We start from the raw sequence: 17,480 nt of genomic DNA, 5'->3' as shown, positions 1-17,480 counted from the left end.
AGACACTCTATCAAGAAATCATGTAAAAAAGTCCACCGATTCACTAATTTCACTGAACAAAGAAGATATGATGGAAATTTATGAGAATAACATAAATGTACCATTTGGGATACGTAGTGAAAACAAAAATCTTATGATGGGAAATTCTAAGGTAACACTTTCTCTTTCAAATAACGTCAATGATTCACAAAAAACAAATATAGTCACTATAAACAATAAGCATTATGAATTAACACCAGGTTTAAAAGAACTTTTGCTACGCAATAAACCCAACCTAAGTTTGGTAACTGAAGTAGATAAAATTGTCTACAAAGATATGCTTCATAATACACATGCACACAAACGAGACTTTCACTCAAATGGTCAAATAAAAGGAGACAAAAGTTTGAAATATCGTCAAATTATCAAACCTTTATTTTCACAACAAAATGATGTTCAAGTAGAAGAGCAGGTAATGCAACCAAAAAGTGGTGGCAACTTACCAACCTTAAAAAAATATAAAAGCAATACAGATTATGTTTATTGGGATGACCCTAATGAATTAATTGAAAGATTGAAACTCCTGATTTCTTCAAAACATGCTGGTCATACAAATCATGACAATGAAATTCTATCCATAGTAGAAGAGTTAAAAGAGGCTGGTATTATAAAAGAATAATAAGCTTTGAAATATTCTCAGTTACTTACTTTTACGGAAGATGAATGAACATGTACATGTTAATTATATTCACACAGAACAAACATCAGTCAGAGCTGATAGTAGCGTAAATATTGAGCGAATTGAAAACACTATTGAGGAATCTAGTAGAAATAAAATTATTACTGAAGAGCAATTTATTTTAAAAGTTGATGGTGCTTTTAAAAAAATTGAAGAATTGAAGAAACTAATTTTAAATTTAGACTATAGGATAAGAAATGTTGAAAAAAGTATTGAGTTAAAAGAAATAGCAGGAAAATTAAACAAGCATTATGAGCAAAGTAGACGTCATAAATGAAATTCATAAATGTGCAAGAATTAACTTTCCGAGAAGGCAGGTCATACTTAAAGATATTGATGATCTTTGGCAAGCTGATTTGATGGATATGCAAGCAATTTCGAAAGTGAATAGTGGTTATAAATATATACTGGTAATCATTGACACCTTTTCAAAATACGCTTGGGCAATTCCTCTGAAACGAAAGAATAAGCAACAGGTATCAGAAGAGTTTAAAGCTCTATTAGCTAAAGGACGTGTTCCAAAAAATTTGCAAACAGATCTAGGAAAAGAATTTTATAATGATAAATTCAAAAATATTGTGAGAAAGTATAAAATCAACCATTATTCTACATATTCCACTAAAAAAGCCTCAATCGTTGAAAGATTAATAAGAACTTTGAAGAATAAACTATACAAAGAATTTAGTCTTAACGGAAATTATAATTGGTATAATGGAACACTCGACAAAAAAGTAAATGAGTACAATAACGCTACTCATAGAACTATTGGACAATCACCAGCTTCTGTAAACCATATCAATAAAAGGAACATATTGCGGAGATACATTCACCTAGCAGAATGTAGGAAGAAAACAACGGGTAGGAAATTTAACATCGGTGACTTTGTTAGAATAAGTAAATACAAAGGATGTTTTGATAAAGGATATTACCCAAACTGGTCCACAGAAATATTCAAGATTAAAAAAATACAAGAAACGAATCCAAGGACTTATTTGTTAGAAGATGCAAGATGTCGTCCTATACTAGGAGCTTTTTATCCACAAGAACTTCAGAAAACCAACCATCCTGATGTATACTTAGTTGAAAAGGTTTTAAAACGAAAAGGAAACCAGGTATATGTTAAATGGCTCGGACTTCCTCCTAGTGAAAACAGCTGGATCGATAAAACAAATGTATTATAAGTATACTTAAGTGAAAAAAATAAATAATTCTAAACTGTATTTAAGGAAATACATATATGATTACTATTCATTACGGATTTGCTCTTTAAACAACTAAGTCCTGTATTTGTTTCGAATAAAATTAAATTGCATTGCTATTTCTTTGGAGAAAATTAAAGAAATAACAATGAAAATAAGACGAAGTGACATAGCAAACAAAAGTAAGCAAACAACCTCAAATAAACTCACCAGTCAAACAAGATCAGGAGCTGGTTTTAAGAAAACTCTTAAAAAAGTTGTTTCTCATACTAAAAAGCATATAAAAAAAATTAAACCTTCATGTAAGAAAGCATTGATGGAATTAGCTTACACAGCAGCTAAAGACTTTGCATCCGATTTTCCGATAAAATTACCCAGGATAATTCCAGTACCAAAAACTGGTGGATTTCTTCCGTTAGTACCGATATTTGCTGGATTATCTGCTGCAGGCAGTTTGGCAGGAGGTGCTGCTGGGATTGTAAAAGCTATTAATGCATATAAAATAGCCAAGAAACAATTAGCCGAATCGGAACGACACAACAAGGAAATGGAAACGTTATTGATTGGAAGAGGGTTACACCTCAAACCTTACAAAGATGGTTTAGGGATTTATGTCACAAAGAAAAAAAACTAAACTCTCGGCTACCCAATAGAGCTTTAACCAATATTGATATAATTAAGCATTCAAATAATATTCCATTCTTCCGAGGTGTATTTATGAGAGATAAATTACCGGATAAAGTTTCATCAATAGAATGCGGAGTGATCAATCTTGACTCTTCTAAAAACACCGGTACTCATTGGGTAGCCTATGGCAAAATAAATGACTACATAGAATATTTCGACAGTTATGGTAACTTAAAACCTCCTAAAGAATTTATGAAGTACATAGGAAAGAAAAATATTCAGTATAATTATGAAAACATACAGCGTGATCACTTGTACAATTGTGGACACTTGTGTCTAAAATTTCTGAAATCATTTTGGAAAAGTAATAAAATATCGTAACCTAATTAAAGGTCTTTTATTATTCTATATTACAAAATTATTTATACCCTTGTAACTCACACTAATTATAAAATACTTATTTCTTTAATCATCTTCGCATTCTAAGGATGTAAGTGATGACAAGCACTAGTCGTGTTATTTGAATTATTTAAGATACCTAATCTCTTTTGTAAATTTAGAATAAAATGTTGGTCTTCTATAAAACAACTAATGTGAGAGGAAAATGTAATATTTCCCTTCCTATCTTCAAAGAAGAGAGACGTCTCAAAACGATAAAAATAAAAAAGATTACAAAAGAAAATAAACAATTTCTACGAGATATTGGATTAAAATTAAATTAAAAAATGCTGCAAATAATGGATTTACCACAACATGACAACTCTATTGAGAGCTATGAGATCCATAGCTACAATCCATATACTACCAGTTTTAAAGAAAATGATGAAATCAGAATACCCATTCACCAACAAGATTTGTACTTATTACCATCAGGAAGTTCCATTTATATAGAAGGGTATGCAAGTGTATCTAGTAAAGATCCTGCAGGAAAAATAGTTAAAAAGGATGTTGTTTTTATAAACAACCCCATGTCATATTTGTTTCAAGATATTAGGTACGAATTGAATGGTGTTGAAATCGATCGTATTAAAAATGCTGGTATTACAACAACCTTAAAATCATATGTCTCAATGAATGAAGGTGAAAGTAAAGCTGCTGCAGTTTGGGGATGGAACTTAAATGGTACAAAACTAGAAAATGGATATTTTAGTGCTATTGTACCATTAAATAGAATACTGGGATTTGCAGAAGACTATGACAAAATTATTATCAATTGTAAACATGAACTTATATTACAACGAAGTAGCTCCGCATTATGCTGTGTGCTTACAGAAAAAAATGATAACGTAGAAATCGACATACAGAAAATACAGTGGCGTGTGCCGCATATTAAAGTTTCAGATCGTAATAAATTATTATTGCTCAAGAGCCTAGAGAGAGATCGTTCCATACAGATAGCATTTAGAAATTGGGATTTGTATGAATATCCATTGCTGCCACGAACAACGAAACATTCATGGTCAGTTAAGACTACTTCCCAGCTAGAGAAACCCAGGTTTGTGATATTTGGTTTGCAAACGAACCGAAAAGCAAACAAAAATAGAAGCTCTGCCTTATTTGATCATTGCAATGTAAGCAATATTAAATTGTTTCTAAACTCGCAATACTATCCGTATGACTCTCTTAATCTGAAATTTCATGAAGGCAAATATAGTATATTATATGAGATGTTTACTAATTTTCGTCAGTCTTACTACAACTTAGGCGTTGATCCGTTGCTGAGCTTAAATCAATTCAAAGAAATAGCTCCAGTTTTTGTGATTGATTGCTCAAGACAGAACGATTCACTTAAAACGGGACCAGTTGACGTGAGAATAGAAGTTGAATGTTCTGAAGATATTCCAGATAATACATCTGCCTATTGTTTAATTATAAACGATCGACTTTACGAATACAGACCTTTAAGTAATATTGTGAGAAAACTATCATGAATGTTATCGTTGACGTTCAAGGGTTTAAAACTGAAGGAAACAATTTTATTCCAAAAAAATTGAGGTAAAAAAATCTTTAAAAACAAGCTTTTATTTAAATGCGCTAAAAATAAAAAAAATAAGCTTTTACTGTAACTTTACTGATTTATGTTTTAAAAGCTTGTCGCGACATTTAAGTACTCGTATTTACTTTCTTAGTAAAATCGCAACAAGCTTTTAAAACATAAATCAGTAAAGTTACAGTAAAAGCTTATTTTTTTTATTTTTAGCGCATTTAAATAAAAGCTTGTTTTTAAAGATTTTTTTACCTCAATTTATTTTATACTTTTTAGTTTTGATTTGGTAAAGTGCACTTTATTTTACTTGCCTGTCATTGGATACCTATATGGATGGGATTGAAAAAAATAGGTTATTCACCATTTTGTAGCGGCGGCCATCTTGGATTTTTATTTCGTAAAGTGCAATGTGTTCTACTAGTCAATCCCTTTCATTTGATACCCATATTGTATAGGTACTTTAAAAATAACTAGTCCGCCATCTTGTATATTTAGCCATGTTGGATTTAGGATGACGTCACATAGCTTAACATGCATTGTCATCCAAACTAAACATGTATGCAAAATTGCAGCTCAATCGGTTGAGGGCAAGTGCCTTAAAATTGAGTTGTAAAATTCCACCCGAACACACATAGTTACATACATACATACATACATACATACATACATTGCAAGTTAAATAAAAGCTTGTAAAGAAATAGCAATAATGTGCAAAGGACGCATTCAGGTTTTATTGATAAAACCACCTCAACCGTTTTATACTTTGTCTAAAAAAGAACGATCGCGAATAGCTTGGATAGAAAAAAACAAAGGAATAAACTGGAACGAGGGCTTCGTACCATATTTTAACTATAAAGCTAATTTCGGTAATTTTTTTAAAAATAAATCTGTGTATACTAAAGGTAGTGAAAAAGTGGTATGGTTAAAAGATATCTTAGAAATAGATAATGTACATAATTTAGAGAGTAAAAAATGTCCTAGTTTAGAAACATTGTATAACACTTATTCAACTTCTCCAGATATTGTATGTTGTTTACATCATAACAATATATGTGCTTTAAGAAATGTATTTTGTTTAAATAAGTGGTGTGTAGAAAATAAAGTCTTTATTTAAGAACTCTATTAACATAAATAAATCATCATCTTACATTAGTTTCTAGTTTTATTTCCGGAACACCTATGATTTTAACATCAAATAATGTTATTTGCTTTCCAAAGACATAGAACAGCTCTTGTCTGTTAGTATGAACCGCTCATTCGATTTGTCTAAATAAATGCTGTTTGTAAGCAGTTGCAACATAAATAACGTACAATATATAAACGTGATATAATTATATACGGGAATGCAATTCAGGAAACATATTAAATTGAAGTTACCTAAAAGACAAGGTAAGTATTGAGGGACCACCTTTTTACTATAGATGGGTCTCTAAGTAACTAAGATAGTTGTCTTACTTTAAATAAAGGTTTTTGAATAGAAGTCTCATTCTGAATAGAGAATTCTGAATACAGTACTTATTTAGTTTAGTGAATAGAGGTCTTACTTTGAATAAAGGTTTTTGAATAGAAGTCTCATTTTGAAAAGAGAATTCTGGATACGATACTTATTTAATTCAGTGAATAGAGGTCTTACTTTGAATAAAGGTTTTTGAATAGAAGTCTCATTTTGAAAAGAGAATTCTGGATACGATACTTATTTAATTCAGTGAATAGAGGTCTTACTTTGAATAAAGGTTTTTGAATAGAAGTCTCGTTTTGAATAGAAAATTCTGAATACAGTACTCATTTTGAAAAGAGAGTATTGGGGTATCTGGATCATCATTTGATCCAGATGCCCCAATACTCTCCTACTTTTGGCTAATATTTGCACGAGTGTCTAGCAGACAGTCTCTGTGTGGTGTCGGTGGCGGCGCTGAGCGCAGTGCGGTGTTGCAGCACGATGTACTGGTCGGTGTGGGCGGGGCGCGGCGCGGGCGGGCGCATCGAGGCGGCGCACATGGACGGCAGCGCGCGCCGCACGCTGGTGGCGGACGCGCTGCACTGGCCCGCCGGCCTGGCGCTGTCGGAGCGCGGCGAGCTCTACTGGTGCGACACCTACCTCAACAAGATCGAGCGCCTGGCGCTGGCCTCGGGCGAGCGCTCGCTGGTGGCGGCCGACGCGCCCGACGCGCCGCTGCTCAAGCCGTACGGGCTGGCGCTGCACGAGGGCGCCGTGCTGTGGAGCGAGCACGGGTCGGGCGCGGTGCGGCGGCGCGGCGCGGGCGGCGCGGTGGCGGAGCTGTACCGCATGCCGCCGCCGCTGTACGGGCTGACGCTGGTGGCGGAGGCGGCGCGGCGCGGGCACAACGCGTGCTCGCGCGACAACGGCGGCTGCGCGGAGCTGTGCCTGGCGCGGCCGGGCGGGCGCACGTGCGCGTGCGGGGAGGGCCGCGCGCCGGCGGCCGCCGCGCCGCACGCGTGCGAGCCGGCGCCGCCGCCGCGCCCGCCGCCCTGCCCGCCCGGCACCCATGCCTGCTTGAACGGGTCGCCTATTTTTCTACCCTTTATTTTATTCTTTTAACCTTTCGATATACTGAGTAAGATTGATTACTCGACTTTTTTTTTATAAGACAAATACGTGTGGTATGCTCTCACCACACGTATTTGTCTTATAAAAAAAAAGTACTACTCTTTTTACAAACTTTTACAAGCTTTATTTAACTTACAAAGTATGTATGTATGTATGTAACTATGTATGTTCAGGTGGAATTTTAAATTTTAAGGCACTTGCCCTCAACCGATTGAGCTGAAATTTTTCATACATGTTTAGTTTGGATGACAATGCATATTAAGCTATGTGTCGTCATCCTAAATCCAACATGGCTAAATATACAAGATGGCGGACTAGTTATTTTTAAGGTACCTATACAATATGGGTAGGTATCAAATGAAAGGAATTGACAAGTAGAACACATTGCACTTTACGAAATAAAAATCCAAGATGGCCGCCGCTACAAAATGGTGAATAACCTATTTTTTTCACCAGGCGAAAAGTATAAAATAAATTGCGGTAAAAAAATCTTTAAAAACAAGCTTTTATTTAAATGCGCTAAAAAGAAAAAAATAAACTTTTACTGTTACTTTGTCTCTCCCCTCCCCCTCCCCCTGATTGCTGTGATTTGTTCCCGGATGGCTGGTCCCGCGCTGATAGATGCGTAGCTTGAGTGTCTGGTGTTTGTTTGTCAGTGTCCGAGTGTTGTTCTTCTACTTCTCCTTCTTCTTTCGTGTCGATGACATGTCATATATTCATGTCTTCTACTGTCCGTTCGAATACCGGGTCTCCTAGTACATACTTTGCTGAGCATGCTTGATGAATGTACGGCTGCCTGTTTTTATAGTTTCGCCATGTCTGGCCGTCCGTCCGTGCTTAATCTCAGTGACCGTTAGCACTAGAAAGCTGTTTGCTACCAATATGTTCATGTAATTTAACGTTTTATAGGTATTTAAAAATGTATAGGGGCTTACATAATATTTTCGGAAATAATCGCTCCGAAATTTGAAAACTTCCGAGATTTGTCCCCCCCCCCCTCAACTTTTATTTATTTAAAGTTACTACCATTGCTATTTCTCCACCACCCAAAGGTAGACTGGCAGAAAACGCCTAAGGCGTTAAGTCCGCCCTTGTACAAAATGTGCAAAAAGTATTTTCATCCCACCATCTCAGAAAGAGTAGTTTTTCTAGTCCTTTGATATCTGAGCGCAAAAGCCGTTCTTATCCTCTAGAGCGGCAAAGTGATTTGAATTTAGAACATCGTGTGCAATACTCCATTTGTGACAATCTTGATAAGACTTTTCAAACAAATACATATTGCACAAAAAAAATACTGCTTAAAATAATTAATCAATTAATTAAGTAATTTTTATTATTGTTTTTACATAGATTTTTAACGTCGTTTAATTTTTAAAGTGAGTTTTCAAATATGTTAACTTTAATAGGTACATCTTTTTAATTTGATACTCGTATGTGCGCGCCATTTTGTTTTTTTGCATTTAGTAATTTCCTCGATGAGGTGGGATGAAAAGTTACGTGTTGCACTCGAGTGCAAAGATTTTTCACCTTGTGCTCTTTTGATTCCCTCGCTATCGCTCAGGATTCTAATTATTGAAACACTCGCTACGCTCGTGTAAGGGTAAAACTATCTTTCCGAGATGGTGGGATGAAAAAATTATGAGTTGAGAATTGAATTGATTGTAATTCGTTTGAGCGTGAGATGTGTGAGCGTGCAGTAACGCTCGTGTCGTGCGCAGGTCGACGCGCTGCCTCGAGCCGCAGTACGTGTGCGACGGCGACCGCGACTGCGCCGACGGCTCCGACGAGGACTCCGCGCCCGGCGGGCCCTGCGGTCAGTGCCTCGCCGCCCCGTGCCGCCGCCCCCCCACCAGTGTACTGACGCGCCGCTCTGTCCGCAGCTAACGTGACGTGCGCGGCCGACCAGTTCATGCGCTGCGACACCAACCGCTGCATCCCCAACTCGTGGGTGTGCGACGGACAGAAGGACTGCAACGACGGCGCGGACGAGGCCGCGGCCGCGTGCTCGCGCGCCGCCTGCCGCCCGCAGCAGTTCCAGTGCGCCGCCAGCCGGCGCTGCATCCCGCTGTGGTGGCGCTGCGACGGCGCGCCCGACTGCGGCCGCGGCGACACCAGCGACGAGCTGGCGTGCGCCGCGCGGCCCTGCAGCGCCGCCATGTTCCCCTGCGACAACGGCGCCTGCCTGCCCTGGGACTACCACTGCGACGGCCACGCCGACTGCGCCGACGCCAGCGACGAGCGCGCCTGCGCCGCCGCCGCGCCGCCCGCGCCCGCGCCCGCCTGCGAGGACCACGAGTTCCAGTGCAACAACTCCGAGTGCATCCGGCGCGAGTTCCGCTGCGACGCGCACGTGGACTGCCGGGACGGCTCGGACGAGGCGGGCTGCGCGGCGCCGGGGCCCGCCTGCGCCGCGCCCGCGCTGCGCTGCGACAACGCGACGCGCTGCGTGCCGCTGCACCAGCTGTGCGACGGCGCGCCCGACTGCGCTGACGGCGCCGACGAAGCCGACCGCTGCGGTATTTATACACGACCATTACTTCTCTAAATGCCTATCACTATATAGAACGAAGTCGCTTTTTCTGTCCCAATGTCCCATTGTAGTCTTAAATCTTCAAAACTACGTAACCTTGAATATTTTTTAAAGATGGTAAATAGTGTAGCATAAGTACCTACTCACAATTTATTCTAAACAGAAAACATTCATGCTGTCAAAAATATAAATAAAATTTACGGGGTTTTCAAAAATTGATGGCGCAATTTGAATAGATAGTGATTATATAAAGAGGAAGGTGTATATGTATAATGACATATCGCTAGTCGCGTGTATACGATCGGCAGGCGAGCCCATGTGCGCGGTGTCGGCGTGCTCGCACGCGTGCCACGCGGCGCCGGGCGGGCCCGTGTGCGCGTGCCCGGCGGGGCTGGCGCTGGGCGCGGACGGCGCCACGTGCGAGGCGCGGGCCGCGTGCGCGGCGTGGGGCGCGTGCGCGCACGTGTGCGTGCCCACGCGCGCCGGACACAAGTGCGCCTGCGACGCCGGCTACCGCCTGGCCGACGACGGCCGCAACTGCAAGAGCACGGACGGCACCACGCCGCTGCTGGTGTTCAGCAACCGCCACGAGGTGCGCGGCGTGGAGCTGCCGGCGCTGACGGCGCGCGCGCTCATCTCCTCGCTGAAGAACACCATCGCGCTGGACTGGCGCCGCGACCCCGCCTCGGGCCTGCTGCAGCTGTACTGGACGGACGTGGTGGACGACAACATCTACCGCGGCACCATCGTGGGCGGCGCGCTCAGCGGCATCGAGCCCGTGGTGCGCCAGGGGCTGTCCACGGCCGAGGGGCTGGCGGTGGACTGGGTGGCCGGCAACCTGTACTGGGTGGAGAGCAGCCTGCACCAGATCGAGGTGGCGCGGCTGGACGGGCGCTACCGGCGCACGCTGCTGGCGGGCGACATGGACAGCCCGCGCGCCGTGGCGGCCGACCCGCGCCTGGGCTACCTGTTCTGGAGCGACTGGGAGCAGGCGGCGCCGCGCATCGAGCGCGCGTCGCTGGCGGGGCGGGCGCGGCGCGTGCTGCTGCGCGTGGACGCGCTGGCGGGCGGCGCCTGGCCCAACGGGCTGGCGCTGGACTACCGCGCGCGGCGGCTCTACTGGGTGGACGCGCGCTCCGACTCCATCCACACCAGCACGTACGACGGCGCCGACGCGCGGCAGGTGCTGCGCGGCCACGCGGCGCTGTCGCACCCCTTCGCCATCACGGTGTTCGAGGCGCACGTGTACTGGACGGACTGGCGCTCCAACAGCGTGGTGCGCGCCTCCAAGTGGGACGGCAGCGACGTCACCGTGGTGCAGCGCACGCTCACGCAGCCCTTCGACCTCAAGGTGCTGCACCCCAGCCGCCAGCCGCCCGCGGCCCGCAACCCCTGCGCCGGCGGCGGCGGCTGCTCGCACCTGTGCCTCATCCACTCGCCCGCCGAGCGCGACTGCGCCTGCCCGCACCTCATGCGCCTGGCCGCCGACAACGTCACCTGCGAGCGTACGTACCGCCCAGCCCCGCCCCGCCCCGCCCGCCCCACTCGCCCCACCCGCCTCACCGGGCGCTCTGTGTGCAGCGCACGAGAAGGTGCTGCTGATCGCGCGCGCCGGCGAGATCCGCGGCGTGGACCTGGAGGCGCCGCAGGTGCACATGATCCCCACGGTGTCGGGCCCGCACGTGACGCAGCCCGCCGGCCTGCAGTTCGCGGCGGCGGCGCGCGAGCTGTACTGGGCCGACACGGAGAGCAGCGAGCTGCGCGCGGCGCCGCTGGCGGGCGGGCCGGCGCGCGTGCTGGCCGACAGCGGCGTGGAGCAGCCGCGCGGCTTCGCGCTGGACTGGGCGGCCGGCGTGCTGTACTACACGTCGCGCGGCGCGCTGCTGGCGGCGCGGCTGGCGGGCACGCACACGGCGCAGCTGCGGCGCCTGCACAACGCGTCGGCGCTGGCCGTGGACCCGCGCCGCGGCCGCCTGTACTGGGCGGCGCGCGAGCCCGACGCCGAGCGCCTCACGGCCGCCACGGGCGCCGCCACGCAGCCCCGCGCGCTGCTGGACTCGCGCGCCGACCCGCGCCTGGCCGGCGTCACCAGTACGTAGTGCTCCCGCTGCCCGGCAGCGCCCCGCGCCCGCCCTCACGCCGCTCTGTTGCAGGCCTGTGCGTGGACGTGGACGCCGACCGGCTGTACTGGGTCAACAGCGGCTCCTCCACCATACAGTACATCGACGTCGCTACCGGTAAAGTCACCACGGTGAGTCACCATTCCGTATATGTAAAAAAGTTTTTACAAAAAAATTAAACGGACTTCCAAAAACACTAAAAAGCAAAAAAAAAAAACTAATTTAAGGTGCATCGGCCTAGAAGTTGGTGTCTAATGGATGTTACTAAGTTAATTTTGCCACCGACTTCTAGGCCGATGCACCTTAATTTAGTTTTCTTTTTTGCTTTTTAGTGTTTTTGGAAGTCGGTTTAATTTTTTTGTAAAAACTTTTTTATTTACAGCTTTTCAGTGATACGAATAGTTGTCACTATCCATATAAATGGAAAGTTCTCATCAATACAAAGAATATAAGCCCAAATACGAGGTATTTCACATATTCAGTTGTGGAATTCCCTCGACCTTCTTTGGTCTCCATCATCAGGTCAGCTCCAAACCTTCACTGTTGAATAGTGCTTTCAGGCATATACCTGAGGGTCAAGTTTTTACCCTATGTATGCCTACAACTTTCGAAGGTTGCCCTCGATTTCTCAGGGTTTCCATCATCAGATCCTGACCTGATGACTATGGGACCAACTGGCAGCTATTTCGCGTCGAACAAAAAAAGAATCACGTAAATCGGTCTATAAACCTCGGAGTAATCGATGTACATACATAGAAAAAAAAAAAAAAAAAAAAAAAACATACCGGCCGAATTGAGAACCTCCTCCTTTTTGGGAAGTCGGTTAAAAAATGTCATTTTGTACCAATCAATCAATCGCCCCTGCTCGTAAAGAAGGAAAGTTTTTTTTTCAATCCAATCCTAATGTGCGATACATTATTGAATAGGAATTTATAAATCAATAGGGGCTTAGTAAAATATATTACATATTGATACCATAGAGCTCTGTATTTCTGTCGGTTACTGAGAATAGAGCGGATGGACGGACAAACATGGCGAAAATATAAGGGTTCCTTCCTAGCTTTGATTATATATATGTCTAGATGGAGTTTCGCCATACATACCCAACAAAGAAGCAGAGACAAAATTGTTATGCATGTGTGCGTGTAGGTGTCATTTTACACTGCGCGTTGACGTAAATAATGATACCAGCTTCTACGATTCTCCCATAAATGATGAAAAAAAAATAGACTAATTAAATAAGTTTGTATACATAGTGTTATTCGGTTTAACTATAACTTTAAAGAAAATTGATCCTTGCTTGGCACTGCTCCTATTGTAAGTCTTCGGCGCCCTATCTTGTCGACAGTACTCATGTCCTTGCTGCGGAAGTGATCGGAACACACTACGGTATTTTTGTTGGTGTCCACATCGCATCTCCGCGGCTTTTTTTAATGCAGTCTATCCACTGACTCCTAACAATAGGATTACTTGGAATTCTATTAAAAAATGATGTTACGTTGATGACCATAATTTACTAATCAAATAATAGTAGATAATATTTTGGAGAATCAGAAAATGTCTATCCGAGCAATAAAAATAGAAATTATTCAATTCAATTCAATTCAAATTCTTTATTTCAGACTTATTTTGTCCATATTTTGTTAGTAATACATAATACTTAAGATCTATGTTAGTAAGCTTATTTTAATGTATGTAATAATACCCAATGCCTCCATATGGGACTTTCAATCTTACAAGCTATTAGCCTCAGGTAGCTGTTGGAACTGTCCCGCACCCTACGCATCAACGATGCTACTCTTTTTCTGATGATGGCATGGAAGCCGTCTATATTCGACTCTGCAAACATCGCCGATGCGCTGCAGTAGCGAGGCAGTCCCATCAGCAACCTGAAGGCATTATTGTATTGGATTCTTTATTGTATTGGATTGGATTATTGTATTGGATTATACCTATAATTTTTTTGCGCAATGCTTAAAAAAATATCCTTTATACATAACATAGACACGTGAAGTTGGGAAAATGAAAAATAAAAAACTTTTTTATAAAAAAATTAAACCGACTTTTTAATTTTTTTGTAAAAAAGTTTTTTATTTACAGCTTTTCAGTGATACGAATATATCCATATAAGTGGAAAGTTCTCATCAATACAAAGAATACAAGCCCAAATACGAGGTAGTTTACATATTCAGTTGTCGAGTTCCCTCGACCTTCTCTGGTCTCCATCATCAGGTCAGCTCCAAACCTTCACTGTTGCAAAGGTCTCGTCAATACAAATAATACAAGCACGAACACGAGGTAGTTTACATATTCAGTTGTCGAGTTCCCTCGACCCTCTCTGGTGTCCATCATCAGGCCAGCTCCAAACCTTCACTGTTAAATAGAGCTTTCAGGCATACACCTGAGTGTCAAATTTTTTACCCTATGTATGCCTACAACTTTCGAAGGTTGCCCTCGATTTCTCAGGGTTTCCATCATCAGATCCTGACCTGATGACTATGGGACCAACTGGCAGCTATTCCGCGTCGAACAAAAAAAGAATCACGTAAATCGGTCTATAAACTTCGGAGTAATCGATGTACATACATAGAAAAAAAAATATACAAGCTGTTGATTTGCATCCATGCCATATTCAAGGACGTAATTATGCTAATGATTCTCGACCCAAATCAACAAAAAAATTGGTACGTAATTTTTTTTTAATCTTTTTTTTTTTCGGAATTCCGTCAATGTCATCTATCCGTATTTAAACTTGGCGCGTGTGTAACTGGCCTTAAAACCGTGCTGCGCCCTCACACAAACGCAAACACAAAGCATACGCAACAATTATTCATAAATTTCATTCATAAAATTGGATTACTTCTGAAATACTACGACATCACAATGACAAAAAAAGCAGTGTATATTAGCTATTTTCCGTCTACTGTAATTCCAATCGATTATTTACGTATTTTATGTCCTCCTTCTGACATCAACAAATCAACAGCTTGTATATACCGGCCGAATTGAAAACCTTCTCCTTTTTGGGAAGTCGGTTAAAAACAGAAACTGGCAACACTGATACAATATGGCGTGATTTAGTAAACATAATTACAAAAAACAAATATTTATTTTCTGGGTCAGTTACCAATGATGGGTGATGTTATTGGCACTTTTTAGCCTTCCTTTATAATTCCGGCAGACTTTAATTGCACATGTCGTCATTTTATCTCTGTTATTTGTATTTTAGTTAGCGCGCGTAATACGTTTTAACAGTTAAGTGGCACGATCTGTTCTGATTGACGGGAAAGCTCCTGTCGATGAACAGTACATCGACATTTTTTCCACGCTTGCGCGCACTCGACGCTACATCTAGACATACAAGGTGTTGATTTGCATTTGTGCCATAGTTCAGGAGGAGGACATACAATACGTATATAATCGATTGGAATTACAGTAGATGGGAAATAACTAATATGCACTGCTTTTTTTGTCATTGTAATGTCGTGGTATTTTCGATGTAATCCAATTTTATGAATGAAATTTATGAGTGATCGTTGCGTATGCTTTGTGTTTGCGTTTGTGTGAGGGTGCAGCACGGTTTTAACGCCAGTAACATACGCGACAAGTTTAAATAAGGCTAGATGACATTTACGGAATTCCGAAAAAAAATTAAAGAAAAAAAAATACGTACCAATTCTTTTATTGATTTGGGTCGAGAATCATTAGCATAATTACCTCCTTGAATATGGCACGGATGCAAATCAACAGCTTGTATATATAATCAAAGCTTCCTAGTTTACTACTCGAGAGATGTCGTTGTACATTGAGATGAAAGTCGTTTGTAGTAGTTTTGTGTCGAGTCCAACACTACTTTCTAAATGTTCCCATTGTCATGTAGTCAAATAAGTAAAATATATGATGGTAATGAGAATATAGCAACAAGCAGAGCATGCGAGTAGTAGTGAGCACGACGACATGTGCCGGCAGCTGGAGCTGGGGCGCGGCGCGCGGCCCACGGCGCTGGAGGTGTACGGCGCGACGCTGCTGTGGGCCGACGCGGCGGACGCGGCGCTGCGCGCGTGCGACAAGCGCGCGTGTGCCGCCGCGTCCGCGCGCGTGCTGCGCAGCAACACGGAGGGCGTGGTGGCGCTGCGCGTGTACGACGCGGCGCTGCAGCGCGGCGCGCCCGGGGCCTGCGCGCGCCGGGCCCGGCCCTGCGCGCACCTGTGCCTGCCCGTCGGCGAGCTCGCCAGCGAGTGCCGCTGCGCCGCCGGCTACGACGCGCGCGACACGGCCTGCATCGGTGACCGCTCTCTAATATACACCGTCTTACTTCATCCCTTCACAACAAATGTACATGTCGCTGATACTGACATCAGTTTCTGCTTTAATCGTATCACATGAAGGCCAATCTTTCATCTTCTATTCTATATCTATGAGAAGACATGAACAATCCATCCAGATTTAACGCATCTGAAGCTGTATACCGAGTTTATGCTATATATTGCAACATTTGATTGGACTAGAAGCACGGTGCATATTGTTATATTAAAGGAGTATGTACATAAAAAAAGTATTGGGTTGTAAAGCACTGATACTCAGCTACATCCGGTTAGACTGGAAGCCGACCCCAACATAGTTTGGGAAAAGACTTGGAGAAAGAACACATAAAAATAATGTAACGTTATACATTAAAGGAGTGAAGTATTGTCCTGAACTATTTCACTTGCGTACTAACCTTCTAGGGCTCAGGCGTAGGCCACTTATGCAGATTGCTTCTGTTTCTACTGATTTGATTTGATTTGATTGATTCAATAATATGCCAGAAGACTTGGCTGTATGTAGATCTCTTTTGCACAAAAGTTATCGTAGTAAAAAGTTTATTAGCAAATATTTTTTTATAGATTGACTCCTGTCTATAAATGTCGATATTTATATCCATAATGCGTTGCCTAAATTTATATATTCTTTAATTTAGAAATAAATAAGTGACTATGTTAATATAGTATCTATTATAGTAATAGACTTTCACTCATCACTAAATAGTTAATGTTTACTCTTTTTCAAAATTGTTGTTATGTGTACGATAGTTATATGGCGGAAACTTGTTGTTAGCAAGTTAGAAATATAGTAAGTTATTAAAATGTACATTAGTCTGTAAGCTTCCCTAAGAATAAAAAATAAATAATAAATCGTGCGTGTGTCGCAGCCGTGGACGAGGTGCTGGTGTACTCGCTGAGCTGGGAGCTGCGCGGCGCGGCGCTGCAGGAGCCGGAGCCGGAGCCGCGCGCGCTGCTGCCGCCCGTGCCGCAGCTGTCCGTGGCCTCCGCCATCGACTACGACGCGGGTGAGTACGGCTGCCGCCAGCCGCGCTACGGCCCGGCGCTACTACAGCCGGCGTGTGTGCTGCAGCGGGCGAGTGGCTGTTCTGGGTGGACTCGGAGGCGGGCGCGGTGTGGCGCGTGCGGCGCGACGGCTCGGCGCGCGCGCGGCTGGCGGCGGGCGGCGCGGGCGACGCGGCCGACTGGCCGGCGGCGCTGGCGGCCGACTGGCGCGCGCGCAACCTGTACTGGTCGGACCCGCGGCGCCGCCTGCTGCTGGTGGCGCGCTACGACGGCGCGCACCGCTACGTGCTGCTGGACACCGAGCCGCTGGCCGTCACCGCGCTGGCGCTGGACCCGCGCGCGGGCTGGCTGTTCCTGGGCGGCGCGGGCGGCGTGCAGCGCGCGCGGCCCGACGGCTCGGCGC

At 44.0% G+C, this 17,480-nt stretch overlaps 2 protein-coding genes across 2 annotated transcripts in view; both read left to right on the top strand.

Annotated features, from left to right (window-relative positions):
• Window positions 1-6,932, top strand: part of LOC124641486 (low-density lipoprotein receptor-related protein 1-like) — a gene marked incomplete at its 3' end in the record, with an annotated part of 31,057 nt that extends 24,125 nt beyond the window's left edge. The window contains exon 10 of the mRNA XM_047179555.1: window positions 6,467-6,932. Within this exon, the coding sequence (XP_047035511.1) occupies window positions 6,467-6,932 (466 nt within the window). The remainder of the gene's footprint in view (window positions 1-6,466) is intronic.
• An 85-nt stretch (window positions 6,933-7,017) lies between these two features.
• On the top strand, window positions 7,018-17,473 carry LOC124641485 (prolow-density lipoprotein receptor-related protein 1-like; the record flags this gene model as incomplete). Its single annotated transcript, XM_047179554.1, has 9 exons — window positions 7,018-7,054; window positions 8,819-8,913; window positions 8,981-9,616; window positions 9,939-11,135; window positions 11,212-11,721; window positions 11,784-11,881; window positions 15,720-16,035; window positions 16,942-17,079; window positions 17,145-17,473. Coding segments are annotated over exons 3-9 (3,195 nt in total), but the record flags the coding sequence as incomplete, so codon positions are not given.
• Window positions 17,474-17,480: the final 7 nt, after the last annotated feature.

This window comes from Helicoverpa zea, chromosome 22, assembly GCF_022581195.2.
Source record: "Helicoverpa zea isolate HzStark_Cry1AcR chromosome 22, ilHelZeax1.1, whole genome shotgun sequence".
NCBI classification, from domain to species: Eukaryota; Metazoa; Arthropoda; class Insecta; order Lepidoptera; family Noctuidae; genus Helicoverpa; species Helicoverpa zea.
This window is presented reverse-complemented; position numbering and strand designations above follow the sequence as displayed.